General features: G+C 55.1%; 1 protein-coding gene across 1 annotated transcript; it reads right to left on the reverse strand.

Annotated features, from left to right (window-relative positions):
- Nucleotides 1–692: 692 nt before the first annotated feature.
- PAQR5 (progestin and adipoQ receptor family member 5) lies at nt 693–7,146 on the reverse strand. Its single transcript, XM_066328062.1, has 7 exons — nt 7,099–7,146; nt 6,341–6,531; nt 5,560–5,759; nt 3,475–3,601; nt 2,989–3,085; nt 1,925–2,066; nt 693–1,133 (listed from the first exon to the last, which is right to left on the reverse strand). The coding sequence occupies exons 1-7, from the start codon at nt 7,144–7,146 to the stop codon at nt 910–912; spliced, it is 1,029 nt and encodes a 342-aa protein (XP_066184159.1). The 3' UTR covers nt 693–909.
- Nucleotides 7,147–12,450: the final 5,304 nt, after the last annotated feature.

A 12,450-nucleotide genomic window follows, 5' to 3' on the forward strand; every position in this document is an offset into this window, starting at 1 on the left:
AAAGAAAATTCCCGAAAAATTCCAGGAAAAGGCTGAGAGCTCCAGGCTCTTCCTACGACATCCAGGAGCAGCAGGGAAGGAAAACAGGGAACAACAGAGGGAAAAAATCCCGGGAATTCTTTGAAATTCCAGGGTGCTTTTAATCCTTGAGCTGCCCCAAATCCTGCTTTTCTCCCCACGGATCCCAATCCCAGCCCTCATCCAAGGAAAACATCAAAAACCTTCCCCCAAAGGATCCCAAATCCCAGGAGCTCTCCCAATCCCGGGATCCAGCCTGGGAATACCTGGGACAGGATGGAATTCCTTCATTCCCAGTGAATTAAGCCCAATTCCAATTCCCCACGTGGAAACTCGGAATTCCCACGGGAATGAATCTCTCAGGATTTCCTGGAATTAGACCCTGGCAGAGCTTTCCTGTGGGAACATCCCATTGAAGCTCTCCTGGAAGCCCTTTTCCGGGATAATGATTAAAAACTGTGGGAATTAAAACCGGAGGGAAAAACTCCAATCCCTTCATGCCACTTTTCCAGGCACTCGGGCTGAGCGTAAGGCTCGGAATTCCAAAGGAATTCCATTCCCAAGGGGAAAACGGGAATTAGGGAGCGCTTGGCTTCACCCAGCTGCTGATGCCAACATTCCCTGGATTTCCTGGGGGTTTCTCCCCAAGGCAGACCTGAGGGATCCTGGATTTTTTTGGGAAGCAGCAGCGTTTCCCTCTCTTTCCAGGGATCCAATCCCGATTATTTGACGCTTTCCCTGCGGATAACAACAGGATGGGAAGCCTTCCCATAAAACCAGCGTGCTTTTCCCTGGGGAAATTCCCAAAGGAATATTTCCAGGCGATCCATTTCCCCCTCGAAACGCACGGACACCTCTGGAATGGGGCTGCTCCCAGAAATCCCGGAAATCCTAGCGGGATTTTTCCCGGGAACGAGGCTCCGGGCGGAGGCTGCGGAAGCAGATCCCGAGGATGGTCAGGCTGGCGGCTGCTCCCATTCCCAAGGATCCAAAGGTTTCCAGGGAAGAGGGAAGCGGGAGGCGGCCCCGCCGCTCCGCCATGTCCATGGAGACGGCTTCCAGCTGGAAGAGCGTTCCCAGGATCCCGCAGACGTGGAAAACCTGGTGGCTGTGCCCTGTGATGGAAAACTCCGCGAATTCCATGGAAATTCCATGGGAATTCCATGAGTGTTTGGCTGGGCCAGGTGGGTTCCTCATCCCCGAATGCTCCATGGGCTTGGAGCGCTCTGGGATAATGGGAGGTGGCCCTGCCCATCCAAAGCATCCCGGAATTCCAGGATTCCAGGATTAAATCCCACTCAGCCCGCTTCAGTTGGCGTCCATGGAATGTTTATCCTACAAATTCCTGCTCCTGATTCCTGCGGTTTTATCATCCTACAAATTCCTATTCCCGATTCCCGGGGCTTTATCCTCCTCGTAATTCCTCTTCCCAATGCCTGTGCCTCCAGGGGGTTTATTCCCGGGATTCTCTGGGGTTTATTCCCAGGATCCCACGGGGTTATTCCTAGTATTCCTGTGGGGTCATTTCCTGGATTCCCTGGGGTCATTCCCACCATTCCCTGGGGTCATTCCCGCCATTCCCTGGGTTTATTCCCACCATTCCCTGGGGTCATTCCCTGGGTTCATTCCCGCCATTCCCTGGGGTCATTCCCGCCATTCCCTGGGGTCATTCCCTGGGGTCATTCCCACCATTCCCTGGGTTCATTCCCACCATTCCCTGGGGTCATTCCCACCATTCCCTGGGTTCATTCCCACAATTCCCTGGGGTCATTCCCACCATTCCCTGGGGTCATTCCCACCATTCCCTGGGTTTATTCCCACCATTCCCTGGGGTCATTCCCGCCATTCCCTGGGTTCATTCCCGCCATTCCCTGGGGTCATTCCCGCCATTCCCTGGAATTCTCACCGATGAGGTCGAAGCTCCCCGGCGCCAGGCGCTCGGGCAGGCGGGAGGTGAAGCTGAGGAAGGTGAGGAGGGCGCAGAGGCTGTGCCGGGAATGCAGCGGGAGAGAACCTTCGGAGCAGCCCCCGGGCACGCACCGGGACAGCTGCCGGGAAAACGGGAGTGATCCATCACTCCATTGATCCGTGGATCCATCAATCCGTCATCCATCCATCCATCCCTCCATCCATCCATCCCTCCATCCATCCCTCCATCCATCATCCATCCATCCATCCATCCCTCCATCCCTCCATCCATCCATCCCTCCATCCCTCCATCCATCCATCCATCCATCCCTCCATCCATCCCTCCATCCCTCCATCCATCCATCCATCCATCCATCCATCCCTCCATCCATCCATCCATCCATCCATCCATCCCTCCATCCCTCCATCCCTCCATCCATCCATCCATCATCCATCCATCCATCCCTCCATCCCTCCATCCCTCCATCCCTCCATCCATCCATCCATCCATCCCTCCATCCCTCCATCCATCCCTCCATCCCTCCCTCCATCCCTCCATCCATCCCTCCATCCATCATCCATCCATCCATCCATCCCTCCATCCCTCCATCCCTCCATCCATCCCTCCATCCATCCCTCCATCCCTCCCTCCATCCCTCCATCCATCCCTCCATCCCAGAGGAGCCCCACCCATTCCCTGTTCCCAGCTCCCATCACCTCCACTCCAACGCTGTTTCCCAGGAAAAATCGGGATTGCTCCCTCAACCCCAAGGATCCACAGCCATTCCCAGTTTCCCCACTCCTGCCTGTCCTCATCCCTCCCCAAATCCCACCCTGCTCCAGTTCAATCCCTGGAAAAGGCCCCTCCCAGCTCCCCACGGCAGGAATTTTCCAGCCCTTTGAAGTGGGAGGAATCCGCCGGCAATCGGAGCAGGAAAAAATATCCGCGAGCCTTTTCCTGCCGGAGTTTGTTTTCCTTTCCAAGCCCGAGCTGGGCCTGTTTTCCCAAAGAATTCCTGGCTGAGGCAGCTGAGATTTCCCAGGGTTTTGTGGGATACTCACCCTGTAGAAAACTGGGATGCTGTCAAAGATGTAGGGATAGACAAAGGCCAAAGTTCGGGAAGCTTTGCTCAGGAGCGGCCGCTCCGCCTCCAGAAACCTGGGAAACATTGGGAATTCCACATGGGATACACTGGGATACACCGGGAATTTCACATGGGATACATCAGGAATACACAGGGAATACCACATAGGATATTCGCTGTGGTATCCACCGGGAATTTCATCTGGGATCCACCAGGAATTCCACAGCTTCTCCAGGAACCCAGGATATCACACCTGAACCATCCCCAAGTTCCTTCCCAATCCAAATCCAAATTCCAGGATCCCATAAATCCCCTTGGGAACCTCCCAAAATTCAACCTCCTCCCGTTATCCCACATTTTCATCACCGAGTTCCCCACGGAATTTCCCAACAGAAAATGCCCTCTTTCCCCTTCCCCAGTCTCCCGATCCCAAAGCCCTGATCCCGAATTCCCCGGAATTCACCTGGAATAGCAGGCCAGGCCGGTGCTGAGCGCGGAGTTGAGCGCGGCCACGGGAAGGTAGGAACCATGGAATGTGCTCCCGAGCCATTCCAGAGGGAAGGAGTAGGCGGAATAGGCCAGCGCCGAGCCTGGAAACACGGCAGGGCTCGTCAGCTCCCGAATCCCAAAATTCCTCTGGAATTCCCTTGGAATTCCTCACTCTGCTGGGCTCAGCTCTGAGCTCTGGAAAATCGGGAATCTCTGGAGCAGGGAGCGTTCCACAGGGATTGGAGAGGTGTGGGAATATCCTGGAATTGCCGTGTGAGGCTCCTCCAGTTGGGTAAAATCTGGGATTTTTCCTCATTCCCATTATCCCGAATCCCACCCGGCCGGGGCTGTCCCAAATTGTTGGAGGCCGGAGCTGCTCCAGGACGTTCCCAAGTTCCGGAGCGCAGGGATGAGGAAAAGGAAGAGCGGGAAGTTCCCCCAAACCTCCCCTCTGGATGTGGCATCCCATAAACCTGGGCAAAATACCCCAAATCTCATTAACCCGGGTGAAATTCCCAAAATCCCATAAACATGGGCTATCCCAGCTTCCCGTGTCCCCTGGAACTCCCTACATCCCATTAACCTGGGCGAAATTCCCAAAATCCCATAAACATGGGCTATCCCAGCTTCCCTGTCCCCCGGAACTCCCCACATCCCATAACCTCGGGCTAAATTCCCGCAGTCCCATAAACCCAGGCTAAATTCCCAAAACCCCACAAACCCAGGTGGAATTCCCAAAACCCCACAAACCCCACAAACCCTCACCCAGCCTGTAGAGGCTGAGTGTGGCATAGTCACAGCAGTACCCCACAAACCCCACAAACCCCACACACCCCACACACCCCATAACCCCATAAACCCCACAAACCCCATAAATGCCCCAGACCCTCACCCAGTCCATACAGGCTGAGCGCCGTGTAGTCACAGCAGCAGGCGCGGTGCCCCCCACACCCGCCCAGAGCCCCCAGACCCCACACACCCCATAAACCCCATAACCCCACAAACCCCCTATACCCCACATACCCCATGACCCCACAAACCCCATAAATCCCATAAATCCCCCATAAATGCCCTCACCCAGCCCGTAGAGGCTCAGTGCCGTGTAGTCGCAGCAGTAGGCGCGGTGCCGCCCGGTCTCACCCAGCGCCCCCAAACCCCACACACCCCACACACCCCGTGACCCCACAAACCCCATAAATCCCCCATAAATGCCCTCACCCAGTCCATAGAGGCTGAGTGCGGTGTAGTCGTAGCAGTAGGCTCAATGCCCCCCACACTCACCCAGCGCCCCCAGACCCCACAGACCCCATAAACCCCATGGCCCCACACACCCCACAAACCCCGTGACCCCACAAACCCCGTGACCCCACAAACCCCATAACCCCATAACCCAATAACCCTCACCCAGCCCGTAGAGGCTCAGTGCCGTGTAGTCGCAGCAGTAGGCGCGGTGCCCCCCACACCCGCCCTGTGCCCCCAGACCCCACAGACCCCCAAACCCCACAAACCCCATAAATCCCCCATAAATGCCCTCACCCAGTCCGTAGAGGCTGAGCGCGGTGTAGTCGCAGCAGTAGGCGCGGTGCCGCCCGCTCCGGCCCAGTGCCCCCAGACCCCACACACCCCATAACCCCACACACCCCACAAACCCCGTGACCCCACAAACCCCATAAATCCCATAAATCCCCCATAAATGCCCTCACCCAGCCCGTAGAGGCTCAGTGCCGTGTAGTCGCAGCAGTAGGCGCGGTGCCGCCCGCTCCAGCCCAGTGCCCCCAGACCCCACACACCCCACACACCCCATAACCCCATAAACCCCACAAACCCCATGACCCCACAAACCCCGTGACCCCACAAATCCCATAAATCCCCCATAAATGCCCTCACCCAGCCCGTAGAGGCTCAGCGCGGTGTAGTCGCAGCAGTAGGCGCGGTGCCGCCCGCTCCGGCCCTGTGCCCCCAGACCCCACACACCCCATAACCCCACACACCCCACAAACCCCGTGACCCCACAAACCCCGTGACCCCATAAATCCCATAAATCCCCCATAACCCTCACCCAGCCCGTAGAGACTCAGTGCCGTGTAGTCGCAGCAGTAGGCGCGGTGCCGCCCGCTCCGGCCCAGCGCCCCGAGGCCGTGCGCCGCGGCCGAGGCCAGCGGGTAGAGCGCGCACGTGCCCAGGTAGAGCAGGAAGGGCCCCGCCCCGGGATCCGCCCCCGAGGCCCGCAGGTGAGACACCAACAGCCACAGCAGGTACCTGAGGGGACGGCAGAGGGGCGTGTCGGACGTGGCACAGCCAGGTGGGCACCGGGCGTGCCCAGGTGTGTCTTGAGGGCACCCCCTGGGCAGGTGTCACCAGGTGTCCCCAGGTCTGTCCCAAGTGTCCCCAGGTGTGTCCCAGGTGTGTCCCCAGGTGTGCCCAGGTCTGGTCAGGTGAGCCCAAGTGTCCCCAGCTGTCCCCAGGTGTGTCCCCAGATGCCCTCAAGTGTGTCCAGGTGTGTCCCCAGGGGTCTCCATGTGTCCCCAGGTGTGTCCCAGGTGTGTCCAGGTATGTCCCCAGGTGTGCCCAGCTGTGTCCCAGGTGTGTCCTCAGCTGTCCTCAGGTATGTCTCATGTGTGCCCAGGTGTGGCCCAGCTAGCCCCAGGTGTGCCCAGGTGTGTCCTCAGCTGCCCCCAGGTGTGTCTCAGGTGTCTCCCAGGTGTGCCCAGGTGTGTCCCCAGCTGTCCCCAGGTGTGCCCAGCTGTCCCCAGATGTCCCCAGCTGTGTCTCCAGCTGTCCCCAGCTGTCCCCAAGTGTGTCTCAGGTGTCCCCAGGTGTGCCCAGGTGTGCCCACTCACCCGGCGGGCACCAGGTGTGTCCAAATGTTGAGGGTCTCGTTGTTCATGTGGAAGATGCTGAGGAGGCACTGGGACACCGAGCTCCGGGGGGGGCGGTACCCGGAGAGAATTCCCGGCTCCCGGTAAATCTGGGAATGGCAGAATGGGAATGGCAGAATGGGAATGGCAGAATGGGAATGGGAATATTGGCTAATGGGAATGGGGGAATGGGATAATGGGAATAGGATAATGGGAATAATGGGAATGGGATAACGGGATAATGGTAATAGTGAGATAATGGGAATAATTGGAATGGGATAATGGGGATGGGAATGGGATCATGGGAATGGGATAATGGGATAAGGGGAATAGGACATTGGGAATAATGGGAATGGAGATGGGAATGGGGGAATGGGAATATTGGCTAATGGGACAGGGATAATGGGGATGGGAATTGGGATGGGAAAGGGGTGGGAATGGGAATTGGAGAATGAGAATGGGAAAATGGGAAAATGGGAAAATGGGAAAATGGGAAAATGGGAAAATGGGAAAATGAGAATGGGATAATGGGAATAGGAATGGAAATGGGAATCGGAATGGGATAATGGGAATGAGGGAATAGGGATGAGAATGGAAATGGGACCGGAAATAGAAAAGGATGGGGAGCATCCCCAGAATTCCGGAGTCAGGACACAGCAGTGGCGCCCTCGGGGTGAGCCCCACGCTGTTCCCAAATCCCGCCGGTGCCGGGGCTCAGGATCCCGGGAATTCCCGCTGACCTGGGGCACTTGGTGGGCGCGGAGCAGCCGGGCTTTGGGGCTCGGCATGGCGGGCTCCGGATCCCGCGGAATTCCAGCTCAGCTTCCCACGGCACGGCGCCTCAAAGCCCTCCTGGCCACATCCCGCGGGATCAGGACGCTCTGGAGGGGGTGAGAATTCCCGGGATGCGGGGTCCCATCCCAAATCCCAAAGGGAATTGTTCTCCCGGGATGGGATCCCAAAGGAGCAGCGGGAGAAGGCTGATCCCGTTTCGCACAGGGATTCCGGCACATCCAGAGGGATGTGGGATCGCCTCGGGATCGCCTCGGGATGCAGGAAGGTCCCTCGGGAAGCGGGAGGATCCCACTGGATCCCCTTTCCCATGGAATATCCCACTCCAGCTCTTACCCGATCCTGGCGTCGGGGCCGCTCTGGGAAATCCAGGGAAAAAGTCCCTGATCCCTCCCACCAGCGGAGCAGGAAAAGCGGGAAGGAACCTCCTGCCTCAGCTTGATCCCGCCAGGATCCAGAATAATCCAAGGCTCGGGATTCCCGGGATTCCTGGGCTGCCATTCCAGCCGCTCCAGCCATCCCAACTTCCCACCGGGATCCGGCCTTTGGATGCGCCTCGGAGCCGTCCCCACGGAATCCCCTTCCCCAGCCCCGGGAATTCTCCTCTGCTTCCCTCCCATCCCAGGCTCTACCTCCGCCAGCTCCGCCAGGAAAATCCCCGGAACGCCGCCAAGGGAAAAATTAACCAACAAAACCCAGCTGGAAACGCCTCCAGTTAAAGATTAGACGGGAATCGGGAACTTCCCGGGGCTCTGGAAGCACCGAGGAACTCCAGGGAGTCTGCAGCCCCCGGATCCCACAGAATTCCTGCAGTTTTCCAGGAAAAAAAACCCGGTGGAAACAGGGTTTGAATGGAGAGAAGGCTCCGGAGCCTCTCGCAGGAGAGGGATTTGGGATAAGGGCTGGAGGGACAGGACACAGGGAATGGCTCCCCAGGGATGGATTGGGATTTGGGGAAGGAATTCCTGGCTGGGCTGGAATTCCCAGAGCAGCTGCGGCTCTCCCTGGATCCCTGGAATATCCAAGGCTGGAATCTGTTCAAGGAATGGTCCCTGCCCGTGGCTGGAATAAGACGAGTCTTAAGGGCCCTTCTGATCTGGGATCCTGGGATTCTGGGATTTCGGGATCCTGGGATTCTCAGAGGGCAAAGGGACGAGTCCTTCCAGAGGCACGAGCCATTCCAAAGGCTCGAGCTTTTCCAGAGGTTCCTCCCAGTGCAGGATCCTGCTGTGCACAGAGCCCCTGCATGGGATCCCTGAGCTGGGAGCAGCTGGATCCATCCCGGCCCAGCCATTCCCAGGGCAGGGATCCCTTCCTTGTTCCCTGTTCCCTATTCTCTCTTCCCTGTTCCCTATTCCCTGTTCCTTGTTCCCTCTTCCCTCTTCCCTATCCCCTATCCCCTATTCCCTATTCCTATTCCTATTCCCTGTTCCCTATCCCTTATTCCCTGTTCCCTATTCCCTGTTCCTTGTTCCCTATCCCCTATTCCCTATCCCCTATCCCCTATTCCCTATTCCCATTCCCTGTTCCCTATCCCCTATTCCCTATTCCCATTCCCATTCCCTGTCCCCTATCCCTTATTCCCTGTCCCCTGTGACTCCGGGAATCAGGAGCAGGCTCCAGGCCCAACCTCAGGCAGGAATTTGCGGTTTCGGAGCGAAATGAGCGACATGAGTCACTGGGGCCGGGCCGGGGCTGCTTCCTCCTCCTCCTCCTCCTCCTCCCCTCCCTCCTCCTCCTCCTCGGGCTCTTCCCGAATGGAATGGGATCGGGACTGGGATGGGATCATGGCAGGGCTGTGACCTCTGCGAGTCACCTCTGCGGCTTCACTCGGGGGGCTGCAACAGCTTCCTCCTCCTCCTCCTCCTCCTCCTCCTCCCTTTCTTCCTCCTCCTCCTTTTCTTCCTCCTCCTCTTCTTCCTCCTCCTCCCCCGTTTCCCCAGCCCCTCCCGATCCCTGTCCCGGTCCCGCAGCCGCAGCTCCAGCCGGGAGCTCCCAGTCCGCTGGGGAATGTCCCCACCCGGCACCGAAATGTCCCCACGGGCACCAATGTCACCGTCCCCGCTGCCAGGAGCCTCGCTGTCACCTTGTCACCGTCCTCAGGGCACAGCTCCTGTGGAACTCCTTTCCTTTCCTTTCCTTTCCTTTCCTTTCCTTTCCTTTCCTTTCCTTTCCTTTCCTTTCCTTTCCTTTCCTTTCCTTTCCTTTCCTTTTTCCTTTCCTTTCCTTTTCCTTTCCTTTCCTTTCCTTTCCTTTCCTTTCCTTTCCTTTCCTTTCCTTTCCTTTCCTTTCCTTTCCTTTCCTTTCCTTTCCTTTCCTTTCCTTTCCTTTCCTTTCCCCTTCCCTCTGGAATATCCTCCCTCTGGAAAATCCCTCCCCTGGCACTCCTCTCTCTCTGTGCCAGCCCCGGCGGCGATTTTCCACGGCCGGGAATATTCGGCAATTCCTGATCAGCGCCTCGAACTCTTTTTTTCCCAGCGGTTCCAGGAGAGCGGGATAAACCCTCCGGGAGCGGCGCTGGAAAAAAAAAACCGCTCCGGGAGCGTCGCGGCCGTGCCAGGCTCATTCCCGGCGGGACAAGGGCGGCTTTGTGGGAGGTGCTGCCGCTGGAATTCGCCGGGATCCGCCGCTTTCCCATCCCGCAAAGGCCGCCCCATCCCGAGGGATTTGGGGTGGGGAGAGGAAAAATCCCAAAGCTCATCCCAGTGAAACGTGCCGGGAATTCCAGCGGGAGCTGCGGGAACGCTCCAGCGCTCTCCCGTCACCTTTCCCATATTCCCGAATTCCCGAATTCCCCGCGCGGACCCTTTCGGGATCAGCGGGAAAAGTTGGGAATACCGGAGAAAGGATAAAATAAATTCCACAAAAAGCCCGGGACTTACGGCGCTGCTCGGGAGCCGCCGCTGGATGCGGAGTTTTCCAGCGCTGCCTCCAAATCCCGGGATTACTCACCGGGAATAAACACAGCCCACGTGGAAAAGCGGGCGCGGTTTATTCCAGAGGGAAGCGCTTCCCGGGATGATCCTGCCCCATCCACAGCCGCCAATTCCCACACTTTGGGCCCCGCTTCCCAAAAAAAAAAAAAATTTTCCCGAAGGAACCCGGAACTGAAAAGCGGCCGGGCTGGGATCCAAACGAGGAAAAAAAAAAAAAAAGCAGGAAAAAGAAATAAAAATAAGAATTCCCGTTTTTTTTTTTTTCCGCGGGCATCTCCCGCTGCCAGAACCTCGGGAAAAAAAAATCCACAATCCCGGAGCTCGGGAATTCCCTGAGCCATGGGAAGAATTCCCAGCGAGCCCCTTCTGCTTCCCAAAATCCCGCCGCTTTCCCGCTGGGAACGGCTCTTCCCGGGTTTGGAGATTCCACGGGGATGGAGAGGGAGGAGCGGGCTCCCTTTATTATTAATTGGGATTATTATTAATTTGGGATTGGCTCCCTTTATTATTAATTGGGATTATTATTAATTTGGGATTGGCTCCCTTTATTATTAATTATCGCGGATTATTAGTAATAATTAGTTTTCATCGTTCTTATTATTGCTAAATGTAAGTATGCGATAAAATTTAAAAATATTAATTCTAACTATTATAACTATTTAAGTAACTCAAATTTAAATATTTAAATAGAACTATTATTTAATATCACTATTCCATAATTACTATTAAAATGATGAAAATATTATTAGTGATTAAAATATAATTATTAAATATAAATAAACGCATCGCTATTAAAGACGAATATTCTAATTGTTAACTAGAAACTATAATAATTATTAAAGCTAATTTAATAATAGTTATTATTAATAATTATTCCGGAATTGGGAGCCAGGCGGGGCTGGTGGATTCCCAGCTCCATCCCGGATTTCAATCCCACGGGAGAATCCTGGGAATTCCCGGGAATTCCGGAATTCTGTTCCCACCTCTGGGGACGCTCCAAGGCGCTGCTCAATCCCAAGGAACCGGAGTCCCTCGGGAAAATCCCGGAATATTTGGGGTGGCAGGAGCAGGGGACACTTTTCCATTCCCAGGGACATTCCCGGGATCCAGGAGCAGCCACAGCTTCTCTGGGAATTCCGGAATTCCGGGAATTCCTTCCCAATCTCCCATGGAAATCTCCCCTTGTCATCCATCCCTGAGCCCTCTCCCTGGATTCCTGACGGGGAATTCCCTGGATTTTGGGATTCCCTGGATTCCTGGAGGGGGAATTCCCTGGATTTTGGGATTCCCTGGATTTTGGGATTCCCTGGATTCCTGGAGGGGGAATTCTCCGGATTCTGGGATTCCCTGGATTCCTGGAGAGGGAATTCCCTGGATTCTGGGATTCCCTGGATTTTGGGATTCCCTGGATTTCGGGATTCCCTGGATTCCTGGAGAGGGAATTCCCTGGATTTTGGGATTCCCTGGATTCCTGAGGGGGAATTCCCTGGATTTCAGGATTCCCTGGATTCCTGGAGGGGGAATTCCCTGGATTTTGGGATTCCCTGGATTCCTGAGGGGGAATTCCCTGGATTCTGGGATTCCCTGGATTTCGGGATTCCCTGGATTCCTGGAGGGGAAATTCCCTGGATTCTGGGATTCCCTGGATTCCTGGAGGGGAAATTCCCTGGATTCTGGGATTCCCTGGATTCCTGAAGGGGAAATTCCCTGGATTTCCCAGATTCTGGGATTCCCTGGCGCTGCGTTTCCCAACACCAGGATATTTTATAGTGATCACTCCGTTCAAATCCTCCTTTAACAAATCCCAAAAAATTCTACAAAGGAGCTGAAATTTCCCAGGAATTCATTCCCACCAGGAATCCCCTTGTGCTCCTTCCCTCAATCCCCAAACCCTTCAGCAGCAGGAAAAAAATAAATAAAAATCCACCTTTTCCCGAGGAAAAAAAAAAATCCCTTTAAAAATGCAACCCTCAAAGCCACAAAAAAAATAAAACCCCAAAAAATCTTGGAATATATGGAATATATTTGGAAAAAAAAAAAATAAAATCCAGAAAATCCCCAAATAACGGAGACATCCCAAAGTTGGTTTTTTTTGTGTTTTTTTTTGGTTTTTTTTTTTTTTCCTTAAGATAAAAAAATTTATTTCCCGGTCTTAGAAAGCTTTCCAAGCATTTCCCAGTGTCCCACAGAAACGTCGGGGGGAATCCTCAAAACAACAACAACAACAAATTCCAGAGGAATTTTCCGGAATACAAAACTATCCTGTGCACATTGTGCTTAAAGAGAGCCCTCGGCCGGAGCGTCCTGTAAACAAATTATTGCATATTTTCCATCGGGATCCTCGGGAATAACAACCAAATCAAA

The sequence above is a fragment of the Sylvia atricapilla genome, chromosome 13 (genome assembly GCF_009819655.1).
Source record: "Sylvia atricapilla isolate bSylAtr1 chromosome 13, bSylAtr1.pri, whole genome shotgun sequence".
Taxonomy (NCBI): domain Eukaryota; kingdom Metazoa; phylum Chordata; class Aves; order Passeriformes; family Sylviidae; genus Sylvia; species Sylvia atricapilla.